Source organism: Notolepis coatsorum, assembly GCF_963971535.1.
Source record: "Notolepis coatsorum genome assembly, chromosome: 9".
NCBI classification, from domain to species: domain Eukaryota; kingdom Metazoa; phylum Chordata; class Actinopteri; order Aulopiformes; family Paralepididae; genus Notolepis; species Notolepis coatsorum.
The window spans coordinates 123048328-123074283 of record NC_140173.1 but is presented as its reverse complement, the minus strand read 5'-3'; the positions used below and the strand labels follow the sequence as shown (position 1 = coordinate 123074283).

At 43.2% G+C, this 25956-nt stretch overlaps 1 protein-coding gene across 3 annotated transcripts in view; it reads left to right on the top strand.

Annotated features, from left to right (window-relative positions):
- The first annotated feature begins 913 nt into the window (after window positions 1–913).
- Window positions 914–25956, top strand: part of slka (STE20-like kinase a) — a 72006-nt gene continuing 46963 nt past the window's right edge. For all 3 annotated transcript variants that reach the window (XM_084321710.1, XM_084321709.1, XM_084321708.1), the window contains exons 1-6: window positions 914–1584; window positions 11179–11343; window positions 20221–20269; window positions 22323–22472; window positions 24160–24232; window positions 24726–24920. In XM_084321710.1, the coding sequence (XP_084177836.1) occupies window positions 1435–1584; window positions 11179–11343; window positions 20221–20269; window positions 22323–22472; window positions 24160–24232; window positions 24726–24920 (782 nt within the window). In that variant the 5' untranslated portion in view covers window positions 914–1434. The remainder of the gene's footprint in view (window positions 1585–11178; window positions 11344–20220; window positions 20270–22322; window positions 22473–24159; window positions 24233–24725; window positions 24921–25956) is intronic.

The following is a 25956-nucleotide window of genomic DNA, read 5'->3' as shown; positions in this document are numbered from 1 at the left end:
TCTGCTATTACGACTGCATCCCTGATGCTAACGTAACGTTACTACTTTCGATTGTTTTCGCTGCAATACTCTAACCCAGGGGTCAGGAACCTTTTTGACTGGGAGAGCCATAAAAGCCAAATATTTCTAAATATATTTCATTGAGAGCCATATAGTATTTTTAACATATAATAAATTAAATATGTCTTACTTTTAATGCGACTTCTGGTGCTGCATGGTTTTGCTGATGGCCTTGTAATCTGGTTCATACGTGGTGAGATTGAGCTTCATGCAGGCGTTGAGGCTTCCATCAGTTAAACGTGAGCGTAGGTTGGTCTTAATGTTCCTCATATGCGAGAATGACTGCCCACATGCATATGTAGAGCCAAACATGGTCAATACGGCAATACACACGCTGCATTGTGTGGTATGTCACAGGAAGCTCGTTCCAAGTTTTAAGAATCAGCTGGTCTTCAGGTTGAAGATTTTTTATTTGTGTCCACTTGTGTTCCCTCGCCAGCTCTGCTCGCTATATCTTCAGCTACAGATACTATTAGCTGTATCTTCAAAACTAATTTCTGTTTACTTTTAAATGACACAGTATTATTAAGAAATATCACAAGTATTAAATTTTTTTTTTTTTTTTTTTTTTTTTTTTCACAAAAAATTCTGGGAGCCATATGCTGTCACCAGAAGAGCCATATATGGCTCGCGAGCCATAGGTTCCCGACCCCTGCTCTAACCAAAAGTCCAGTCGCAATACTCCAATTCAGCCACATTGGGTGGGTGGCGCTGCTGAGCGGTCCTCAGAGCGCCGGTGGTCCTGAGAGCGGCCGCTCTGCGGCTCTGCAGTTGGATGCTTCTCGGGGGATCTCTAAAAGTAGCAGCGTGGTGACTGGTGGGGCTGAAGGAGAGGAGTTTCAGGACACAGATACCGCTAACTTCTCTGTGCTCAGCCGACCGAAGCAGCGACGGCTCCTTTTCTTTCAAACGTGTGATCATCATGTCGTGTAATAATGAAGCTGCATCACGAAGAACGTGAGGAGGATGATGCTTGTTGTATTTTATTTAGTTTTTTTGCCCCGCGGCGTGTTTTGACAGAAATGCTCAGAAGAAGAACCAATGAGCTCCGGCGGCGATCTGTTACTTAAAACGGTATCCTTCGTCTCGACAAGGCGTCCTGTTGTTACGATGTTACGATTCGATATCTTAGTTACAACGTATTGGGGCCAATAATTAATCGTTCCAGTTGATTGTGGATAATCTGTCGCATATTATTCGAGCTGAATGGGTACAACGCCAACTGGCCAGCTTGGATGTTGTTGTTGTATCGATAGCCTGCAGCCACCCGGACAGTGCGTTTGAATTACGTGTGTTTTTCCCCCTCGGCAGAAATCAGGTTATAGCCGAGGAGGAGTGGGACCTTCATCATATAGTTCATTATTATCCCCGAAGATGTCTTTTTTCAATTTTCGGAAGATGTTTAAATTGGGACCCGATAGGAAGAAGAAGCAATATGAACATGTACACAGGGACGTCAATCCCGAGGATTTCTGGGAGATCATCGGGGAACTGGGAGATGGAGCCTTTGGGAAAGTGTTCAAGGTAATATTATTAATGATATATTAATGCTCCTCACAGTTTTGCGTGTATGGCCTGTGACAGTCAGGTAATAATAAGCTAGTATCTTGTGACCTCTTTGGACCACACGGAGTTTGATTGATTGATTGAAAACTTTATTAACAGATTGCAGAATGGCTACAACAGTACAGCTCAATACACACAATTGTTAAGGGGATGCAGACCAGAGAAAGACTTTCGTCTTGTTTACATCAGGGTCCCCCATTTTCAATTAATCAGGACATAATGACATACATGACATACAGATAGACAGTACTGCTACATCTATACATTTATGACATACCAGATTTGCAAATACAGAGTGACAGCATAACCACTGGGTAGTCTGATGCTTTGGGGTTAGCCTACTCGACCCCAATGCTGTCTGGTCAAGCTGTTATTATTCTTTGTTTCAATTTGCAAGGTCATTAATTTCACTGAAACGTCTGCTTAGAGAGATAATGCACAATAATGAGCAATTAGCATATTCGTGATTAGCCTAGTAGTAGCCCATTATTCCAGGAAAACCACCTCGGGAGCTATTATTGGTACTACTAGCCTCATCCAGTAAAGGGGACATTGCTAATCTAGACGTTCCAAGGTAAGAAAGACGTAATGATATAATAACGTCATGTTATATAATCATGACATTGCTATGTCATTGAGTTAAGAGTTGGTCAACACTCCAGTGTAGAAGGAGTGGCTCACTCGGCACCAGAGAGTAAACAGGGACTCACCAATGACAAACTTTAGCCCTAGCTGGTGTAAAGAAGTTGTAAGTTCATTGTAGGCCCACTCAGCTGACATTTGACAAGGTAATGGAAAATGTTTTGGAAAGGAAACTGTGACAAATAGCGCCTTAGAGGACTAGATTGTGCAATAATATAGGTCCACACAGCAATGAATTGGCTGCATTTATGTAGCGCTTTTCTAATAGGCCTACTTGTACTTTACTACTCAAAGTCCTTTACAATGGAATGACTGCATGTCACCTATTTCTATTCAGTATGGGTGTCCGTGGCCCCCAGTGGGAATCAACCCCTAACCCTGGGAGTGTTAGTGCCATGCTCAGACGGAGCATGAAGCATTCTACCCATTGAGCTACACAGGACCACCACGGTACTACTACATAGTTTATAACAGGGGGTAGTGGAAAGAGTATGGATGGACTGATACTTGGAACAGGCCACATGGCCTAATACCAAGCTCAGACAGGGTGTTGATATTGGATAATTTCTCGATGCCAACGAGTATGTGGAACATGTCAGAAATCAACCCCTATAAATACGACTCGGGTGTTGCCCTGGAAGGTAGGTATATAACCCTGCCCTCTTTATGGCAGCCTGAAGAAGGTATCTTACCCAGGTGTTGCCCTGCCCTCTTTATGGTAGACTGAATAAGGTATCTTACCCAGGTGTTGCCCTGCCCTCTTTATGGTAGACTGAATAAGGTATCTTACCCAGGTGTTGCCCTGCCCTCTTTATGGTAGACTGAATAAGGTATCTTACCCAGGTGTTGCCCTGCTCTCTTTATGGTAGACTGAATAAGGTATCTTACCCAGGTGTTGCCCTGCTCTCTTTATGGTAGACTGAATAAGGTATCTTACCCAGGTGTTGCCCTGCTCTCTTTATGGTAGACTGAATAAGGTATCTTACCCAGGTGTTGCCCTGCTCTCTTTATGGTAGACTGAATAAAGTATCTTACCCAGGTGTTGCCCTGCTCTCTTTATGGTAGACTGAAGAAGGTATCTTACCCAGGTGTTGCCCTGCTCTCTTTATGGCAGACTGAATAAAGTATCTTACCCAGGTGTTGCCCTGCTCTCTTTATGGTAGACTGAATAAAGTATCTTACCCAGGTGTTGCCCTGCTCTCTTTATGGTAGACTGAATAAAGTATCTTACCCAGGTGTTGCCCTGCTCTCTTTATGGTAGACTGAATAAAGTATCTTACCCAGGTGTTGCCCTGCTCTCTTTATGGTAGACTGAATAAAGTATCTTACCCAGGTGTTGCCCTGCTCTCTTTATGGTAGACTGAATAAAGTATCTTACCCAGGTGTTGCCCTGCTCTCTTTATGGTAGACTGAATAAAGTATCTTACCCAGGTGTTGCCCTGCTCTCTTTATGGTAGACTGAATAAAGTATCTTACCCAGGTGTTGCCCTGCTCTCTTTATGGTAGACTGAATAAAGTATCTTACCCAGGTGTTGCCCTGCTCTCTTTATGGTAGACTGAATAAAGTATATATTTTTTTTTAAACTTTGACCAGTCACCTGGTTCTTTTTGCGTTTATCGCTTTTTCTTCGCATTCATACTTGGTCAAGTTCGACCGACAGAGGCAGGCTGAAAGGGTTCAGATGGGGGGGAAGACACTCTGGGAAAGGCACGGTTGCCGTCCGGGATTCGAACGCACTCAGCCCCAGATCCGCTCGAGCGCGGTTGTCCACGGCGCTGAAATAGCACTCGCGGTACGTGGTGAGCTACTGGAGCTCCCCTGAATAAAGTATCTTACCCAGGTCTTGCCCTGCCCTCTTTATAGCAGAATGAATAAGGTGGTATCCTATCCAGATTTTTTTTATATATCTCAACCATTTTTGTCCAATGACCCCAAACTAAAAGTGTTTACTGTGCGTAATAGTAATTGACCAGATTGGTATTCTGTATGTCAGCTGATGCTTCAGCCAGTTCAGGAATTAATATTGGCAGTGAGAAGATGGCATTGGTGCTGCATCCTAGAGGAGATGTAGGAGAAGACCATCCTAGAGGAGGTGTAGGAGGAGGAGGAGGAGGAGGAGGAGACCATCACAGAGGAGGTGTAGGAGGAGAAGAACATCATGACCATCACAGAGGAGGTGTAGGAGGAGAAGGTGCTGCATCCTAGTGGAGGTGTAGGAGATGGTGTTGCATAGGGCTGCACGATTAATCGATTTTTAATCGAAATTGCGATTTGGAATGATGCAATTATCAAATCGCCAGGCCTGCAATTTTTTTTTTTTACATTATTTAACCAGGAACTCTCATTGAGATACAAGATCGGTTTGGGAGAGGGAGGTAAGGGGTTTTAGATTGTGTGTTGTGAAGTTTAGACTTCAGAGAGGGAGAGTAAAGTACAGAGAAAAAAAAGGTACCGTTGGGTACCGGTATCGATTCCCAGGTAAAAAGAAACATTTTCAGGCTCGGTGTCCCGAAAAGACCCACCGCGTAGGCCAGATGCAAGCCGCATTTTACAATAAACCTCTGTGGGGCTGCTTTTTTTTTCTTTTTTTTTTTCTTTATAATCGCAAATTTAATCGCAATTGCAATATCTGTGAGAAAAATCGCAATTAGATTATTTCCCAAAATCGTGCAGCCCTATGTTGCATCCTAGTGGAGGTGTAGGAGAAGGTGTTGCATCATAGAGGAGGTGTAGGAGGAGAAGGTGTTGCATCATAGAGGAGGTGTAGGAGGAGAAGGTGCTGCGTCATAGAGGAGGTGTAGGAGGAGAAGGTGTTGCATCATAGAGGAGGTGTAGGAGGAGAAGGTGTTGCATCATAGAGGAGGTGTAGGAGGAGAAGGTGATGCGTCCGAGATGAGGTGTAGGAGGAGAAGGTGCTGCGTCGAGGAGGTGTAGGAGGAGAAGGTGTTGCATCATAGAGGAGGTGTAGGAGGAGAAGGTGATGCGTCCTAGTGGAGGTGTAGGAGGAGAAGGTGTTGCATCATAGAGGAGGTGTAGGAGGAGAAGGTGTTGCGTCCTAGAGGAGGTGTAGGAGGAGAAGGTGCTGCGTCCTAGAGGAGGTGTAGGAGGAGAAGGTGATGCGTCCTAGTGGATGTGTAGGAGGAGAAGGTGTTGCATCATAGAGGAGGTGTAGGAGGAGAAGGTGTTGCATCATAGAGGAGGTGTAGGAGGAGAAGGTGTTGCATCATAGAGGAGGTGTAGGAGGAGCAGGTGCTGCGTCCTAGTGGAGGTGTAGGAGGAGAAGGTGCTGCGTCCTAGTGGAGGTGTAGGAGGAGAAGGTGCTGCGTCCTAGTGGAGGTGTAGGAGGAGAAGGTGCTGCGTCCTAGTGGAGGTGTAGGAGGAGAAGTTGCTGCTTCCGAGAGGAGGTGTAGGAGGAGAAGGTGCTTGAGTGTCTTAAAAGATTACATGACGCAAACATTGAAGAAGTGTCTTCATCGTGTGCCATTCATATACAAATAGTCTACTCAGTTCAGTCTAAAGTTATTATACGTAAAACTAAACCTAAAAACTAAAACTAGGTGTGAGGAAAAAACTGAAATGAAAATAAAAACTGAAACTATATTGTGTACAAAACTAACTAAACAAAACTGTATAGTGGAATAGACTATTAATATGCCATATATCGTCTTGTTCTCTATGATATTATTTATTGTTTTATTTTGTATTTTTTTCTATTGCTTAGTGCGCACATCGTATAAGAGCCAGTGGAGAAACAGCTTATAGTGAGGCAGCTACGCTGGCTCAGTGCACACACACACACACACACACACACATATACATACTGTACTGTATACATGTGTAATGAATCGTTTCAGCAACAGTACATTCTATTATTATAATGACTTGTTTTATTAGGAGATTGCTGATAATGCACCTGGTTCATGACCGCAGACGGAGGTTGCCTTGAGAGCCAAGCACCAGTCGTTCAGTATTGACACTACTAAATAAGATGTCACACTAAGATGTCATGTTCTACAGTAGGACTTACTACTATAATAGCTAATAAAACAAGTCATTAGGATAATATAAGCCTACTGTTGCTGGAATGATACATTTTGCATGTATACAGTACGTGTGCGCTGAGCTCTTACGATGTGCGCACTAGGCAATAGAAATAAATAAAACCAACAATAAATAATGTCATAGAGAACAAGACGGTATATGGCATAATAATAGTCTATTCCACTATACAGTATATCCACGGCGATTGGATGTTCATTGAGACTGGGATGTTTACATGACTGAGTCAATTGCCTTCATAAGATGATGTTTGTATCACACAATATACCTATTCGGAACCTCTCAAATATTGCTCCGACGAATATTATAATAAACCAAACAGAAAAAATTGAATTGAAAACAAAACTAAAAAAAAAAAAAAAAAAAAAAAATGATAAAAACACAAAACTATAAAATCCCTGCAGTCATGACATTCACCATGACGGGTGCACACAGGCAAGTCAACTACTGCATATAAACTTGGCGGTGGTGGTTAAAAAATTTCTGCTCTTCCTTTCATGCTGACATTGTGTTTTCTATGCGGGGATCTCCTCCAGACAGTCAAACAGTCTTGACAGGTAGACCTAGAACACATAATGGTGATATATACTGTAGCCTCAACTTAAGGTTATCTTTGTATGTTATGCTGAGGTCTTCTTTCAGCTAGTCAGCAAGATGTCTGTTGATGGTATCTACTTGATATGCGAGGGAAGTTTGAGCCTGGGCCATTTTCTAAGAAAAGAAAAAGGTGAAATGTCTGTTTTGTGAAATCGAATTGTATATGAATTATATAATAAACATATTATTACAAACTGTACAAGTCTGTACATATAGGCATACACGCACTTATTGATGCATCGGTTTTTAATAATCATAAATGTGTGTCCCATGCAACTGGTTTGCATATCTTTACTCCTGTCAGCCACATAGTTACTCTGTGTTCTGCTGCTGTTGCTTCCTGGAACTTCATTGATCAAATAATGTTGCTGATGGGCCAGAAATCTTAATTAGCTGGTTTCCATGTCTTCATTAGCAGATTAACTAGCAGTAATGAAAGCCAGATCATCACATCACTGCCTTCCAATACTTTAGTCTGCCTGACAGCACTTTCCTCCTTTAAGATACCTGTAGATATCTTCCTGACAGCACTTTCCTCCTTTAAGATACCTGTAGATATCTTCCTGACAGCACTTTCCTCCTTTAAGATACCTGTAGATATCTTCCTGACGGCACAGTAGCTCCTTTATGATACCTGTAGATATCTTCCTGACAGCACTTTCCTCCTTTAAGATACCTGTAGATATCTTCCTGACAGCACAGTAGCTCTTTTATATCTATATATCTTCCTGACAGCACGGTAGCTCCTTTATGATATCTATATCTTCCCGATAGCACAATAGCTCTTTTATGATATCTTCCTGACAGCACAGTAGCTCTTTTATATCTATATATTCCTGACAGCACGGTAGCTCCTTTATGATATCTGTATATCAAGTTCAAGTTTGTTTTTATTTGTCACGTATAAAGTGCATAATACATTACAGTGAAATGCTTGGTTCTGTATGAGCCCCTGAGAATGTGCTTCATACAGTAAAAAAAAGTAAAAGAGGAATATAAAATACATTTAACAAAGACACGGTAGCTCCTATATGATACCTGTAGATATCCTCCTAACAGCACTGTAGCTCCTTTATGATACCTGTAGATATCTTCCTGACAGCACTGTAGCTCCTTTATGATACCTGTAGATATCTTCCTGACAGCACTGTAGCTCCTTTATGAACCTGTAGATATCCTCCTGACAGCACTGTAGCTCCTTTATGATACCTGTAGATATCCTCCTGACAGCACTGTAGCTCCTTTATGAACCTGTAGATATCTTCCTGACAGCACTGTAGCTCCTTTATGATACCTGTAGATATCTTCCTGACAGCACTGTAGCTCCTTTATGATACCTGTAGATATCTTCCTGACAGCACTGTAGCTCCTTTATGATACCTGTAGATATCTTCCTGACAGCACGGCAGATCACCCTCCACAAAAGTGCTTTCCTGAAATGAACAGTACACCCGTGCTTGACCTTGTGCTTTGATAGGTGTGAAAGGGTCAACAACAGCAGCGGCAACCACATAATAATAGAAGCTCAATCAGAACTCCCATTCATACGGTTACAGTGCCATTGTCTGTGTTCTTGCACTTCTGTGATGGATGAGTCACATAGCGGTGTGGTGGCTAGAAGATGACTGACAGTTGTTGAATCCGCTGATTCATTGGACACTGAAAAGAGGCAATCCCAGAATCAATCTATCTCCCCCTCTCCTCATTCATGTCTTTCTTTCGTCATACTGTAGTCTTAAAGCAGTGCAGTGGGTGTGAAGGCCAAGGCAGGCCAGAGCTGTGTGTGAGAACAGTTGGATGCAGTAACGCAAACCGCTGATAGAACCTCGTTCATACAGCAAGCTACTGTAGTTCACATGGTTGGAGTAATTACCTCCCTTCATAAGATAGGTATTCTAAATGGTAAATGGCTGCATTTATATAGCGCTTTTATCCAAAGCGCTTTACAATTTGTTCCTCACATTTTACCCATTCACTCACACATTCACACACCGATGACGGAGGCAACCGCGCAAGGTGTCAACCTGCTCATCGGGAGCAATTTGGGGTTAAGTGTCTTGCTCAAGGACACTACGGCACGCTGCCTGGAAGGAGCGGGAATCGAACTGGGAACCTCCGGATTACCAGACGACTGCTCTACCTCCTGAGCCACTGTCGCCCCTAGGTCTCACGGTCTGCTAGGTCTCATGGCCGTGCCTTTACAACCACACAAGAGTGTGAATCTTACAGCCAACACCTGCAAAATAGGCCTAAATATTGCAGTGCAAGTTATCTCGATCAGGTCTTGCCAGCTTTCAGCTTGGCAATGTTTAGGCAACGTCTACAGTGTTATTATTATTATTATTCCACCCGCCACAACCATTTTTTTTATTGGACTGTTACAGCGGCCTAACGGGACACCGTCTTCATCGAAGCATGACATTTCATATGTAGAACAGAAGCTATAACTGCAGGCTCTGCTTCTTGATGGTGAAAGTAAATGATGAAACATCATCATCATCACCGCCGTCGTGACCACCGGCCTGGTACTGCTGTGTGTGTAGTAGTGGAAAGGCAGAGGCTGAGCCAGGTGTTGGCTAGGGGAGGGACGGAGGGAGAGAGAGAATTGGCTAACACACCCGGGCTCCTTTTTTCCTTAGTTAACTCCCCCCAATACTATGTCCGTAATATCCATAAGCATGAAGCCCAGAGTGGTTGCTGGAAACGGCAGCAGTGCTGGCAGTTTTTGCGAGAGGAAGTATCACTCTGCTCATTAATCTCTTCCTCTTCGACCTCTGCCCCACTGGGGTTGATATTGACGTATTGAATGGTATTTGTGTATAATACCTTTCTTTTGCTTTTAGCTAAAACTAAAACTCATTTCAAAAGTTCCTTTTTAGCTTTTTTTAAATGTTACTTGTCCTTTCGGACAAGTTATGTTTTTGTAGGTTTTTTATTGATTTTTTTTCTACCGGGCAGTACGGTAGAGAGAGAGAGAGAGAGAGAGAGAGAGAGGAGGAATGGGAGATAGACCGGGGAAGACATTTGGCAAAGATCGCCGGGTCCGGGAGTCGAGCCCCGGTCGGCCGTGTTGCACCGTAGTGCTGTATGCGGTGCGCCACTCAGGCGCCCCCTTTATAGCTTTTTTAATATAACCTTGAAGCTGTTACTTACACCACTTCACATTTGCATTGAGAATGAGGGAGAGAGAAAGTTTGAGTGAGAGGAAGAGCAACTCACAGGAAGAGCAGGAAGAAAGAGAGAGAGCCAGAGAGAGCGAGAGAGAGCGAGCCATGGCCACTTTATACTGAAGTAGGTCAGTAGATTACCATAATCAGTTTGACTGCAGATGGGGATTTTGTCTTGAATAATTTTTCTTTCCAATACAAAAGCTACTGTGTGTTTCTTTTGAAATGTATCCACAGACAGATGTGACCTTTTACAAGATTGCCTTCAGGTGCGCCGACCATAAACCACTGCCATGCTTTAATGATCTCACTCGAGAATGTCAGTGGCCTTTTCATGAAATTGTTATTGTTGATGAATGATCTTCAACTCTCAGCTGCTGTAGTACATTACTGCCCCGTGGGCTGAGTGAGTGAGACGGGCTAATCTTTCAGCCGTTTCACAAATGAAAATGAAGAAAGCAAGAATGAAACCCCTACTAGAATGAAACCCCTAAACGGGTCGTATCTGTCTGCGTTTAGAATGGAACACATTTTGCTGGGCGGTCAGGTGGCGTAGCGGAGATTGCGTTCGTCACCAAACACCGGAGACGCTGGATTCGCCTGTTCGAATCCAGCTCCCGGCGTTGTGACCCGCTTGGCTGGCCGTTCACACTAATACAATTGGCAGTATTAGAGGGTGGGAGAGCTGGAGGGGTGGGTCCGGGTCGTTGTAAACAGCGACTCCTACAGTTCGGTCGGGCGCCTGCTCAGCGCGGATAGGATCTAAGGGGGGTAGTGTGATCCTTCCACACGTTACACCCTCTCAGTGAGAGTCCGCGCTGCCAGGTGAAAAGAAGCGGTTGATTGGCTAGACGTGTGTCGGAGGAAGCACGTGATAGCCTCCACTCTCCCAGACCGACTGTGGGGGGTAGGTGCGCAGCGACCAGGAAGGGGATTGGGAATTGGCATAACGACTAACATTGGGATGGGAGAAAATCGGAGGAAAAAGGAGGGGGAAAAAGATAAAAAGAATGGAACACATTTTGTCCCAGTAAAAATACGCTCCTTAATTTCCCCGTTCTGTTGAATGTTTTTGTTTTGCTCCAGGCTCAGAACAGGCAGAATCGCACCATGGCTGCAGCCAAGGTGATCGACACCAAGACGGAGGAGGAGCTGGAGGACTACATGGTGGAGATTGACATCCTGGCCTCCTGCGACCACCATCACATAGTCAAGCTGCTGGACGCCTTCTATTATGAAAGCAAACTGTGGGTAAGTGGACTCCCACTGGCTCGGCAGGGCTCCTCTGCTGTGTGGCGCTGTTGGTTTTGAGGCGCGCGTGATGTGAGCCGCCGCACGCGCAGTCGGAACATACGAGCGCAGACGGACATGTTGTGCAGTCGGAAACATACGAGCGCAGACAGACATGTTGTGCAGTCGGAAACATACGAGCGCAGACGGACATGTTGTGCAGTCGGAACATACGAGCGCAGACAGACATGTTGTGCAGTCGGAAACATACGAGCGCAGACAGACATGTTGTGCAGTCGGAAACATACAAGCGCAGACAGACATGTTGTGCAGTCGGAACTAGGCATGGGCCGGTTCCACGGTTTACCGCGGTTTGAAAACGTTGCGGTGTCAAAACCACTAAAATTACGTTCAGACGGTAGGCACCGACGGTATAAGTTACATTTCAAATCATGAACTTCGGAACATGCCTGTCAGAAATTAGAGATGTTCCGATACCATTTTTTCCTTCCCGATCCAATTCCGATACCTAAGCTTTGGGTATCGGCCAATACAGATACTGATCCGATACCAGTGCATACATAAATATATATATATATATATAAAAAAACTATTATATAAATTATCCTTTATTTTTATTTAAAAAAAGAAATTTCAGATACTGTTTTATATATACTGTTTTTTAGTAATAACTAGAAAGTAATGGTATTTATTCAACAACAGGTGATTGTATAGATTAGTATTAGTATCATTAATCAATGAGTATGGGGCTGCGGCACTGCAGATATACCCTACTCCTACAAAATAAATATTCAACATTCTCTTTTGACACTCCGCCTCAGACTCTTAACCTTTGGCACTTGGAACTTGCTGTACTTTGCTTGCAGGTCTGCAGCCATTATTGCTGGATTATGAATAGCACCAACTTTAGCCACGGTAACGTTATCAAGCTAAGCTAGCTGACCTAGCTCGTCTTCCCCGCATTGACATTTGATAACGTTAGTCAGCTAACGCTAGTCAGTAGCTACTTGACTTAAATACGATTCACCGTGGGTGCATTATTGTTGATAGACGGACAGTGTCGGGTCCTGGAGAAAGGACAGGCGATCATCTGATTTGATGTAACGTTAAAGCGGATGTTGTTCCAACTAGCTAGCTTTTCAGCTAATGCTATAATAACACCAGCAAGCAAAACACATCCCGTCCGAGCTCCCCCGTCACACGCTCTGTCGGGACAATGGAATTTAAGAAAGTGTATCTGCTGTTAAAATGACAAACAGCATCACACTTTAAAACACGTTCATTTTATAATCCTCACTCTCGGCAGGAGATAAATGACGTCACGGGATCGGAGGCTAGAATTTACGTGTACTCGCCGATACCGATACCAGCATTTTAGGCAGTATCGGCGGCATTTCCGATACTGGTATCGGTATCGGAACAACTCTATCAGAAATGTCAACTATATAACATACATCTGTGCAAGTAGATTACATTAACAAAACATATTGCCCTTTTGACATGTAGCCTACATATTCATAATCATGAAAGTTTATTTAGAAGTATCTTTTTCAGACAGTTCCCTCTGTGTGTAATACAGACAGTCTTCACACATTCATAAATAACACTTACAGAAAAGCTGATTGTGTGTGTTTGTGCACTGTAATAAAAGTCGTTTTGTTCAATGGGGGGAACAATAGCCGTGGTATTTTTGCCCAAGGTTATCATACCATCAAAATATCATACCGGCACATGCCTAGTCGGAACATACGAGTATAGACAGACATCTTGTGCAGTTGCAACATACGAGTGTAGACATACATGTTGTGCAGTCGCAACATACGAGCATAGACAGACATGTTGTGCCAGAGGGCACCATTCCCTTAGTTGTATGTCACTAGGCTCTTGCATCATGTCCTAATGTATAAGACTGTGTTGTGATCTACTGTTATCCACATCCTGCAGGTTGAGACACGTATACACACTGTATACATTCAGCAACAGGCCTGTTGTTCCAAGGCCACTGAAAACATGCATGCCTCTGTTGTAGGGTTTGGTTTGAAAAATGTATTTGAATCTATCATTTGAATAATCCAATATCGATTCATAAAATCCCAGATCGATATTTAAATATTTTATGTATATATAAATAACATATGCTATATTATGGTGACTGCTGTAGTGTGTGTTAGTCATGTTAAATGAAAAGTGCATTCATGCAAGTTATGTAACTGCTTTGTGGTCAATGCGTAATGTGAACATTCATATTTTTTTAATAATGCACCAGGTTAGAGGGTTCCTTGTACAATTTACACTACAGCATTAGATCTCTGAGAATCTCTTTCATATCTAAGCAAAATTTATATCATAACCAAATCTATATCAAATCGAATTGGGACCTTGTGAATCGGAATCACTGGAAATCAGTGGCGATACTCAGCCCTACTTGGTGACCTCTTGCACACCTTACTAAGCAGTGTCTGAGCAGTGTCTAAGCAGCTGGTTATCGTGGCACCTTCACAGAATAATCCTTGCTGCTAAATCCCAGTGCTTCAGATACTCTTTAACACCTCTTTAGATCCTCAGTCAGAACGCTTCCCATAGCATAGCATATTATTAAGCAGGTTGAAGTCCCAGTGTGAACATGGTCAGTGTATCCCGTTCTGTGGGTGGGGAGAGAGGCCCCAGAGCAATTAGGTCCTAGCAGGTGTGGTGTCATGTGACTGTCCCTCTGTGGGGCTCGCTGCCTCTGTGATAATGCGATGTTGCTAGTGGCTGGAGAAAGTGCCTGTGAATAATTCAGAGCTGCACACGGCTCGTCCCACTGGTCCAATCTTTGAGCGGCATGATGAATGTGTAACTGCTTGGCTTTGGCACGTGTTGGGTATTTAGTTAAAAGTATGGCGTCCGTCCGGGCTCTAAGCGGTCAGTTTTATGCTTTTCTTTCGGTAGGTGAAAGTCCTGACGATGCTATAAAATGCTAGTTTGCTCCCGAATCTAATAGATTGTGCTACACAAAGGAACCCACCTCCACCACTGGGCTCATCATCTCATTGTTTCTGCTCATGAATGGGATGGTGCGGCTCAGTTGTAGCTTTGATTGATTTTTTTCTCTTCTATCATCCGATACCTTAAGCATCTGAAATGACAAGAGCTGGCAAAGCCAATAGAGATGACGTGGTAGATCTTACAACAGCTAATATGACTGAGGTCAGTCTCGGGTCAGTTCTCTGATCTCCGTAATGCCATTAGCTCATCGTTCTTCACCTAATGCACCACATTTGTTTGACGGTTTATGCAATTAAACAGAAACAATGTACCATCTGAACACTGCCTTTTGTACACTTACTGTGGGTCTACATTTCTTTTTTTATATATATATATATATATATTATTTTTTTCAATTTTCAACAACAATACAACATCAATGTTAATTCAATCAGCGCCAGATGGTACTGTGTTGGTTAAAAGGCCAGCGTTCTAAAGTATAGGAATACGTGGCGGTGTTTGCAGGGCTAAAACTATATGATATATTATAACTATGGATATAATACTAGGGGTGGGGGAAAAAATCAATACGTAGTACTAGTATCGCGATACTTTGCGTGGCGATACTGTATCGATACAGGGACGCCAAGTATCGATATTTAATTATTCACAAAACAAAACAAAATATTTTGTATAAGGAAGTTGCATTGTTCATTTCAATACCTGTAATAGTACAGTAGTCCACACACACATGTGCATTCAGTTAAGTTGGAATATGACTGTAATACAAACAGTTCAGTTTGTCAGGTACATGCAACAAGGGGTGCAGTGCTGGGCACACACGGTCAAACGACGTTTGGGCTTCGAAGTGCGCCCATCCTATTATTATGCAAAGTCTAGGTGATAAGTGCCTAGACTTTGCATAATAATAGGATACCGTTTGGCCTTCGCCCCTGCATGCAACACAGATTACAGTGTTTACATCTGTCTGCTTGAGAAAATACCATGTTCTGCAATAAAAATTATTGAAATGAGATGAACAGACTGAACTTTATTTTATTAGATAAAACATGTTGACAAAGTTTTTTTGTTGTTGTGTGCAATACTCAGCGTATCGCGATATATTTAGTATTGTGATACTATCGTATCGTGACGCAAGTGTCGCGATAGTATCGTATCGTGAGGTCTCTGGCGATTCCCACCCCTATATAATACTATTACCCATTTGACATCGAGTATCTATCATTCAATTTGTGAAAAAGAAAAAAAATCATCCATACATTCCCGTTTTATACCGTGGTGAATATGAGTATAGTTTTAGAGTAATCCTGTCTAATCCCAGAAAACGACGCTATGCAGCAATACGTGCATTTCACTAAAAACCGTGCCGTTTCTCGCCTGTATACGCTACTATTTTGAAATCGAATCTATATTATCGGTATTATGTTTCATCATGAATGCATGAAAGGGTGGGGGGGGTAGGGGTGTAACGGTACGTGTATTCGTCCCGCGAATTTACGGTATGGGCTTGACGGTGCGGTACGTGCAGCCATACGATGAATATGTCTCATACCACTAGGTGAAACTAGGGTTCCACATTTTACAAATCTATGCTCAATGTCTTTACTTTACTTTACACTGGCTTACATTGATCTTTAACGTTGAATATTAAGCTTGTATTGCCAAATTTAGATGATGAATAAAACGTTGAAGCTTGTAAACGCATGCATGCACGATGACAAGCGGACAGACCATAACAACGCGCACTGCAGGCTGTTTCTCCCTGCGAGTCTCCCCTCCCTGCCTTACTAAAGGTGTCGGGTGTCCCTAAAACAAACCTTGAATGAATTATATCATGTTTGTAACACAGCAGGAGCAGGGTCATTACAATTTTACAGTTGTCTTTCGTTTTCTTGTTGGCCCAATGGAAAGACACACACCAAGTAAAGTTGGTGTGTCACCAACACACATGCCAACTATCTCCTGCATGCGGACCCGCGGACATTCTCTCACAGCTGACAGAGGAAAGAAAAAAGCAATAGCCTACATACTTTTCCGGACTGATCATCTGAGCTCCTCTCCAGTTGAATTGCTACTGTGTTTAAATGCAAAATATTGATAAATCCAAATGCCATTGTGTAACATGTCATCTGTCTTCACGTGCAGTTAAATCCTCTCTACAAGTGAAACTGAAACTTAACAAGCCTAAGTTGTTAAAGGGGCAGTAGGCAATTAATTTACTCAGTGGATGCCTGAACACAGAATGACACCAGTATCACTGACTACCACGGCAAGCCTATAGAAAATTATTCTATTTAATTATAATAATTATTATAAATATATAATAATTATAAATATGTTTTTCCTGTTGTACCGAACCGTGACCGACGTTTTTTTATGCTTTGATTGTCACCAATGGAATACGTTACACAGTACATAACACACATACGTTCCGATCGCAATGAAGGAATTATTGGATCAACGCAAGATTGATACCATATAGCCCTTACGTTGACTAGGATGTACCCCAAAAAGAATATTCCAATTATCTGATCGCCATTCCAAGTATTGATGTCGATCGTGTCCATAACATAATCCACCAAAGAACATGAATCGGGAGTGTTTGATTCTTATTAGGGATGTCCGATATTATCGACCTACCGATATTATCAGCCGATATTGGCATTAAAATGTGATATCCGATTCGCGTGTTCGAATCCAGCTCTCCACATTGTTTTCAGTTTAGCTGGTCGTCCGCAGTAATACACATTGGCCGTATTACGGGGAGGGAAAACTGAAGGGTGGGGATCGAACGTTGTGAACAAGCGACTCCTACAAGTCGGTTGGTGCGCCTGCGCAGTAGAATCAGGAAGTGTCGGGGGCAGCGTGAGCCTCCCACGCGTTACTCCTCGACACTGAGAGATCGAGCTGCGCAGGTGAAAAGATGCGACTGCTGTTACCTCAAGTACCGGAGGGGACTTGTGCTATGTATGACTTAGTCCACATTGCAGCCGGCTTGTGGGAGGCAAGAAACAGCGTTCGTGACAGGGGAGGGTTGAATTGGATGATACGAAAATTGGGATGGGAGAAAAAATAGAAAAATGGGAGAAAAAGTGGATCAAAAAAAAAAATGTGATATCCGAAATTATCGGTATCTGTTTTAAAAAAAAATTATACATTTATTTACCCAGGCAAGCAAGTAAGAACAAAAGAACAAATTCTGATTTTATTTATTGTCAAAAGTATGCATAATGTTGTGTTAATTCCACAACAAGAGATATGTAATGTTAATTACCTGAGATTATTCCGTTTTTGGGGCGGGGGGAACCCTGCATATATCGATATCGGTTGATATCGGTATCGGAAATTAAGAGTTGGACAATATCGGTATATCGGTATCGAACATCCCTAATTCTTATAAATCCATGCGTTATAACCGCACATCATGCCCGACTAGAAAAAGTCCGCCCGGACCTATATAATCGACGCACACTCGAATACAGAGAGTTTCAAAGGATGTGTAATACCGGCCGCAACCCACCAGGCGGCGGTATTGGACTTTCGCGATCTCAGACCCATTCCCAATGATAACACCAGGCTCCCTGGATGGATAATGAATGGAAATATCGAATAAAAGAACTAACGATCAAAACCCGACTTTTCTCTGGTTTGGCGCTCAAGCGTCGGCGAGTTAACCTGACTTATATCGGGTCTGGCGTACATTGAGTTAATATTAACAACAATAATAATGTGGGTTTACACTTTTAGGTTTAAAGGGGAAGGTCATCCCTTTTAAGAATTAGCATTATGTTATTCCTGTGCCCAGTCATTTCTCATTCAGTGGCTATGATGTGCCCCCAGATTTTATGTCCAGGTGACATCACAAATCTGAAGGTTCTTACTCTGATTTCTTGCTTCAGGAGAGAGTGGTGCGGGTTCACAAATATTGACTGAACTGTCCTGCTGCACAGGAATGACATAATGTGAAATCATAGAATTACTATATTCCACTTTAACACTTGCAGTGCCCAGCAGGGGGCGCACATTTAGTGCTTGAATGCCCACCTTCCACTTCAATGTTAGCATTTATATCGCCTAATCTATGTTTTAAATTATGGCTATGTGTCGAATCTGCCCGTCGCTTATCAATGACTAATTTCCAGTCAACATTGTCGAAGCGGATTGTTTTTTATCGGTTCATTTCCGTTTTATAGCATTTTGAAAAGCCCTCGTTTTCTCGAAAAAAATAAAGATTCCATGATAATCGCCCTGTACTGTAATATTCTAGAACGTTGTAATTTTTCGGCCTATTTATGAATCGTTTTCAAATAAACGCTAGATTATCGATAGTATATGTGTTACTGTATGTGTGCACGCTGGTGCCGCGCGCTGAAAATCGATTCTCTCAGTTCCTGATCGCTCTTACAGTCAAACAGCCATATCACATTATAGGGGAAAAGCTTATATCTCCGTGAAAACGGGTCTGATTATCCTAAGACTGGTAAAATAGATTCCTTACCTGAGATCAGATGGTATCCAAATGGATTATTCCAATTCCTGATCGCCATTCCAAAAATCAATCCTTTTATTGATCCAACGCGTATACGGTAAAACACATATTACACGCTGTGCTGAGGGTCCAGAATGAATCTGATCGGCTCCGGTTACATGCGTGAGAAGTAAAATGTGGATTCCGGAGTTTTTTTTTCTCATCCATTTTCATTGAGTCCAATCCAAAAGGGTGCATTACCATCTGGGAGGGGGCGCTTTTTTCACATCTGAGCGCCTGGCAGGTTTACCAACGGTAGACTCGGTTGATGAAATATGAATTCAGATCGCTAATAAAACGAGAATTCTCGTGATGGGCATTCAACCCGCGGGCTGATAACCCGAGATATCTCGTGATGGGCAGTGTTAAGATAAGAAAATATTATAAGCTATTCCTTTATTGATCCCCTTGGGGAAATTCAGGAAACGTCTTTTGAGCTAAGGCTATGTGTACTGGTGAAGTGGACCGGTGCAGTACGCTAGATGTAGGGTGACGTCACTACTGCAGGTTGTTCCAGGACACTGTTGGTGATTCAGTGACCGACTCCCTCATAAGGACTCAGCACTGGGGTCCCTCCACATGTTCATGTGAAAAAAATAGTGTCCAAATGTCCAAAAATGTATACACTGCAAGCAGTATATTGCTGGTAGTATATTGACATATTGTGACATATTGACTCGGAGGAAGTGTTGAGCCATAATCAAATGAGGAAGTCATTGCCATCAGAAAGTATGACGAAATATCCAGGATGTGAGTTATTGTACATCTTGGCATTTCATAGTAATCAGCACTTTCATAGTTGAAGAAAAAAGATTAAAGGAACACACTAACATTATGTAGAATGCTATCCGGCTGCAAGCTAGCCTAGCATAGCACAAATGAATGGAAGGCAGATACGGACCAGCTAGCCTAGCTGTTGGCCAAAAACACCTCTCCCGGAGCTTTAAACTAGGCTAGTGGTCCATATCCACTTCCATTAATTTATACTAACCTAGGCTAGATTGCAACCGGATAGCTTTCTAGTGAACGCACAGAGAGGAAATTGGTATCTATCTTCTGACTCTGGAGAATTAGCCATAATGTTGGTGTGTTCCTTTAAAAAAAGATATGGGTGGATGGATGGATGGGCTTCTGGCAGTGAGATGTCTCATTAGCAGATGAGGTGAGGGAATGGGACTGTGGTTCCAGTAAAGGCTGATAAGAGAATACTCTTACATTAAGGCCTCCTAGTTCAATAGTCTAAAATAACACGCTACAAGTGGTCTCTCTGCCGCAGTGGATGCAGTAGTCGTAATGATTCGTAAACCCCTGTTACAGTACACCACTCACTGTTCCCACGTTGCTCTGTTTTCTCTCCATAGATCCTAATTGAGTTCTGTGCGGGTGGCGCGGTGGATGCTATCATGCTGGGTAAGTACCATACTAACTCTACAGAGAGAGGGAACGCTCCTTTGCCAATAAAGCCAGCTCTCTTTATTCCATCCAGAAAGGTCCTCAGTGGAATTCCTTCCCTCTCTCTCCCCAGTCGGAGAGGCCAGTCCAACTGTATAATTATCATAGCTCAGATTTCTAGGAGTGGTTGGTCCATTTCTAATTCCTCAGCAGTTTTCCCTCTGTGTTATTTGGAAGCTTGAAGAAACACTTCCCCGCCCCCCACCCCCTTTTCATAATCCCTTGTGGTGCCGTGAGCCTAGCATAACTGACACTGCCGTGTGAATTACCATGTACAGTGTATTAATTATTGTTGACGTTCCACTGCACTGTGCTGGATATGTAAGGATCCCCACAGTACACAAGTGTTGTTAGAAGAATGTTGGACCATTCATTGTTGTGGATTTATTCCATTGTCTGACTCGACCATAGAAATGTTCTCCCACCCTGCCGGCCTGGTCATACTGTACATGATGGCTGAAGGGCACAAGGGCAGGTTGTCCTCCTGCTGTTGCTGTTGGATACCACCAAAAAAATAAATCAGTGCAAGGGCTTCCAAGCAGGTTCAAAGTTATGGGGGGGGTATAGAAATAGGAAGCTGCTTGAATTCTCCTTGAAACTAAATGTTTATTAAAGCTATAATTTTGTACATAATTAAACGGGGACTAAGAAGCCAGAAACATAGATGGCCATATAGATACATGCTATAGATGGATATACAGTACATGTTATGAATTAATGTTCTTCCTCAGCCAGTATTGAATGACAGTCAATGGAATGACGTCAAACGGGCACTAAGAAGCCAGAAACACAGATGGCCATATAGATATACATGCTATAGATGGATATACGGTACATGTTATGAACCTCTTAAGAAGCGGGCAGAAAAGTGGCAATTTTTTAACCTGAACTTGAGGACTGCATACTTTTTTTGCAAACCAAAACAACATACTTTATACTTATAGCACATGCATGAGCCTGGTCTCTTTTGAAAGATGACATTCTGATTCCAGAAAAAAATTCACTTTTAGTGCTAACATAATTGAGTTACATAGGTCTGAACTTGAGTTGTAAAAAAAACTTGTTACTCAAGTTTTTCTGTAGTAGTTGGTAGTCCAGAGGTAGTATTTCCCCAGAAGGTGGTATGGCTTACAAATCCAGACGGAGCCATAGCCTGAAGCCTTATGTAGTACATATCCAAATTTCATAAAGATCCATTCAGAAATTCGTGATTAGGAGTGATTTTGATAAACTGTGTACAAAGAAAAACTCAGTTTTCTCATAGACTTCAATTAATTTGGCTTCCTGTTAAAGAATTTAGTTGTTCACCTAGATCCCTGATTCACACATCCCCACATGGGGTATCATTGGAAGCCACACTCATTGGCTACAACGATCCACAATCATTTTCAAGATCGGATCTAGATTGACGGAACTACTGCAGCCTGAGTCGGAAGTGGTATTTTGCGCAATACCGTGTACTTTGCACAAGCCTCAAATACCGGCATGTAACTCGAGAACCGCTGAACGGATTTTGTCGGATTTTGTCGCTATCGACAACAAATAACAAATAAGCCTTCAATTCGATATATATATTGTATTACAAAATATGCACACCCGAGCTACTAGGGGTCGCCAAAGTGCCGGTTGCAAAAAGTCCGAAAATCTGCCCTGATATGGGCTGTCGCAGCTTAAGACGGTTGTTCTTCCTCAGCCAGTATTGAATGACAGTCCAGGGATTACAAGCAATAAGACGGCCATGGATCCTGGACCCTTGGCCCATACTGTGTTGACACTGGTGCCACGTACTTGCGGCATTCGCAAAGGCTTTTCACTTTCCGAGATTGTAACTCATTCAGTTAGTTAGTTACTTTGGTAGTCAGTGAGCAACATGCCATGTACTCTACGCTAGACCCTTTGAGGGTCCAGAAGAAGAACAGAAAGGCTTTTTAGATACATGACTCAATTGGCCATGGAAAATGCTCACTGGAACAAATTGTGTTTCTAATGTCGCCTTGCCGTCTGTCCGTAGAGTTGGAGAGGCCCCTCACTGAGCCCCAGATCCGTGTGGTTTGTAGGCATACCCTGGAGGCCTTGGCTTACCTCCATGAGATCAAGGTCATCCACAGAGATCTGAAGGCCGGGAACATTCTCCTCTCCCTGGACGGAGAGGTCAAACTGGGTACGTTCATTTCCAGGACTCTCTTAACCATATGATGGTTAAGCAACAACATATAAAATGATATTCCAAAAAATGTACTGTTAATAAAATATCATAAGTGACACAAATCTTTGAGATGGTTGGGTCTAGAATACTAAGCCGAAATATCAGTTGATCACTCACTCGTGCTGAATTACCTAGCGTCCTTGGAAGACATGCCTGTGATCTGTCCTGCCAGGCCCAATAGGCTTAAAAAGCTAATGCGCCAAGTCAACTGTGGATCTCTTTGGCACGAGGGCACTGGCATCCAGCTGAGCTGTGACCTGCAGGGGAAATGGTGATCGGGTGCTGCTGTTACTGTACCTTAGTTATTTCCCACATTCAATTACAGTTAAGTGTGCATAAGTCACTGATACAAGTGTTGCTTGCAGTTGCAGGCAAGGTCAAAACAGTGATGATAAATAAAGTAACTCGTAGAACAGGCCCATGATACATGCTGCTGGTAGAGAGTGACACTGTATGCCGCCACAAACTCCACTCAGGTTTACATTTGAATCAAGTCGTTTCCTGGAGATGCTAACACACAATTGCATCCATTCTGTGGCTTAAAGAGTCCATATTATGGCCATTTCCCAGTTTAATATTTCCTTTTGTCATTTGCATGTTTTTATAGTAAAAAAGCACAGTTACATTTGTACAGACTGTCGTTCAGCAGCAGCCTCAAACAGCTTCTCTCCTGTGCTGTGACACTTCCTGGTTCATGACATTCAGATCAAACTGTAAAAACTAGGCATTGCAGATCAGATCCACATCATACTTCTTGCCTAAAGAAACACATTTTAGTCATGTTTTAGGCGAAAAAATTAAATAAACGTTTTTTGTTTTAAAGTCAGACCAGAATGCATCTGTTTTTAATTTGTTTTTATTGCAAGAGTGAACAATAATAAACATTAATAGACATATATGCCAAGAGTAAACTATTGTGTTACATAGTGGCGTAGATGTAACAGAAGAAAAGGCTGGACTACAAACAAACCAGGCATTTCAAGCAGTTCAGGAACAGTGATTCCTGTAGGAGAGAATAACTCTCTTTGGTGTGGATTTAGGATTGCGTAACTCTGCAGATGTTCTACAGTACATGCACCTCCTGCTATATAATACACTGAGGGTAAAATATAAAAAGCATAATATGGCCTTTTTAATGTATTCCTGTGTGATATTTTGATATTTTATTAAGGATCCCCATTAGTTAGTGCCGTAGCAACTAGCTAGTCTTCCTGAGGTCCAAAGAGTACAAGAGGGGGTGTGAAGAGTACAACATCCACCATACCTGTTGTTTTGGTCATGATTCACGTTATGTAGGCAGAGAGGGGTCGTGATGGGCACCAGGCATAGCAATTACCAGGCAGTCAACAGGGACTTAATAATATGTCTCTCACGTGTACAGTACACGAGTGATACTGAGAGACACAGGCTGAAATAACCTCACAGGTAGCATAGCTACCAGCAGTGACGACAGACTCTTTTAAGAACATTATGCAAAGGTTACTTTTTCAATGCAGTCAATGAGTTCATAATTTGATGGCAGGCTGGTTTCCTGCGGCCGTGCGGTTCTGGTGGAGACGCACCGTGCATCACAGTATCGATCCCCCAACCCGGTAATTTACTGACTTAATTAAGTGAACGTTAATCTATTTTCTACTTTCAGCTGACTTCGGGGTATCTGCTAAAAATACCAAGACGCTACAGAGGAGAGATTCGTTCATCGGGACTCCTTACTGGTGAGTCACGCAGGGCTGGATCAGACAGTGTTTCATCTGAACTGGAGGGTGATTGTCTGAGTAGCGTCTTCTGGCCACGGGGCGACCATTTGTCTCTGTGGTGTCATGATAATGATCATGGAATGAAGGATAAAAGAGAAGACTCTCTCGGAGCGTTGAATGTGTTCTGTGTTCTGTGAATGTGACCTGCTCCAGGGAGCGAATAGGCATGCTCATATTCATATAATATGCATGCACGCACACACACTCACACACACACACACACACACACACACACACACACAGACACACACACAGTAGTTTATAAACCTGTTTTTATTCTGTAAATAAAAAACAACACACCACCACACAGACAGCCATAACTTGTTATATTGCCCCTACCCAAACACATTGTGTATGCATGCGTTCACACGCTCTACAGACTTTGATTAGTTAGAAGTTTAATTGCCCAGTGAACGTACGTCTCATTGACTCGTCTCTCTCCGCGTCCCAGGATGGCTCCGGAGGTGGTGATGTGTGAAACGTCTAAAGACCGCCCGTACGACTACAAGGCCGACATCTGGTCCCTGGGGGTCACCCTGATCGAGCTGGCGCAGGTCGAGCCGCCCAACCACGAGATGAACCCCATGAGAGTGCTGCTGAAAATAGCCAAGGCGGAGCCGCCCACGCTCATGCAGCCCTCTCGCTGGTAAGACGCTCATTCTGCCCTCTCTGGTAAGGCACTCATGCCGCCCTCTCGCTGGTAAGACACTCATGCCGCACTCTCGCTGGTAAGACACTCATGCAGTCCTCTCACTGGTAAGACACTCTGCAGGGCTGTACAGTGCGACGAGGGCGTCGCATATTGCGCCAAAATATAGCCTGTGCGAATTGAGAAAAATATTTGGTGGCACCCTTGCGAGTACTGATTTCAACCCTTTCATTCGCATTTCACTCCTTTTTTTTCGAGGAATTTAAACGTCGCAAACTAATCTTTACATTTACATTTACATTTAGTCATTTAGCTGACGCTTTTATCTTCTTGGCCGTTTTCGATATCTCTCCTCCCTCGGTCTCTCTCCGTCTGCCCGAGGAGCGGGGCTGTTAGTTACACACTCGTGCCGCTCACACTCGCACATGCACATACGGGTACTTGAGAGGTGCTGTCCGTGCTGAAGCAGAGCAGAGCTCATCATAGCGGAGAGAACAAAACGTTCGAAAAAAGCATGCATAGCGCGACCTGTGTAACATTAAGTAACTTGTGTTCCGCGGGGAAAGACCGTTCATCACTGCATACAACTTGGTTTAATCCAAATATCCATTCAGAAACTTTGTATTATGAAATAATTCTGGGGGGCGGCTACGTGGCGTAGTGGGCAAGGCGCTCGCCACGAATGACGCAGACGCTGTGCTTGCCTGTTCGAGCCCAGCGCTCCACATTGCTTTCAGTTTAGCTGGCCGGGCCCGTTCATACTAATACACATTGGCCGTATTAGGGGGTGGGAAACTGATGGGTGGGGATCGGGCGTTGTGGACAGCGACTCCTACAGGTCGGTTAGTGCGCCTGCGCAGTAGAATCAGGAAGTGTCGGGGGCAGCGTGAGCCTCCTCGCCACTGAGAGATCGAGCTGCGCAGGTGAAAAGATGCGACTGCTGTTACCTCAAGTACCGGAGGGGACTTGTGCTATGTATGACTTAGTCCACATTGCAGCCGGCTTGTGGGAGGCAAGAAACAGCGTTCGTGAC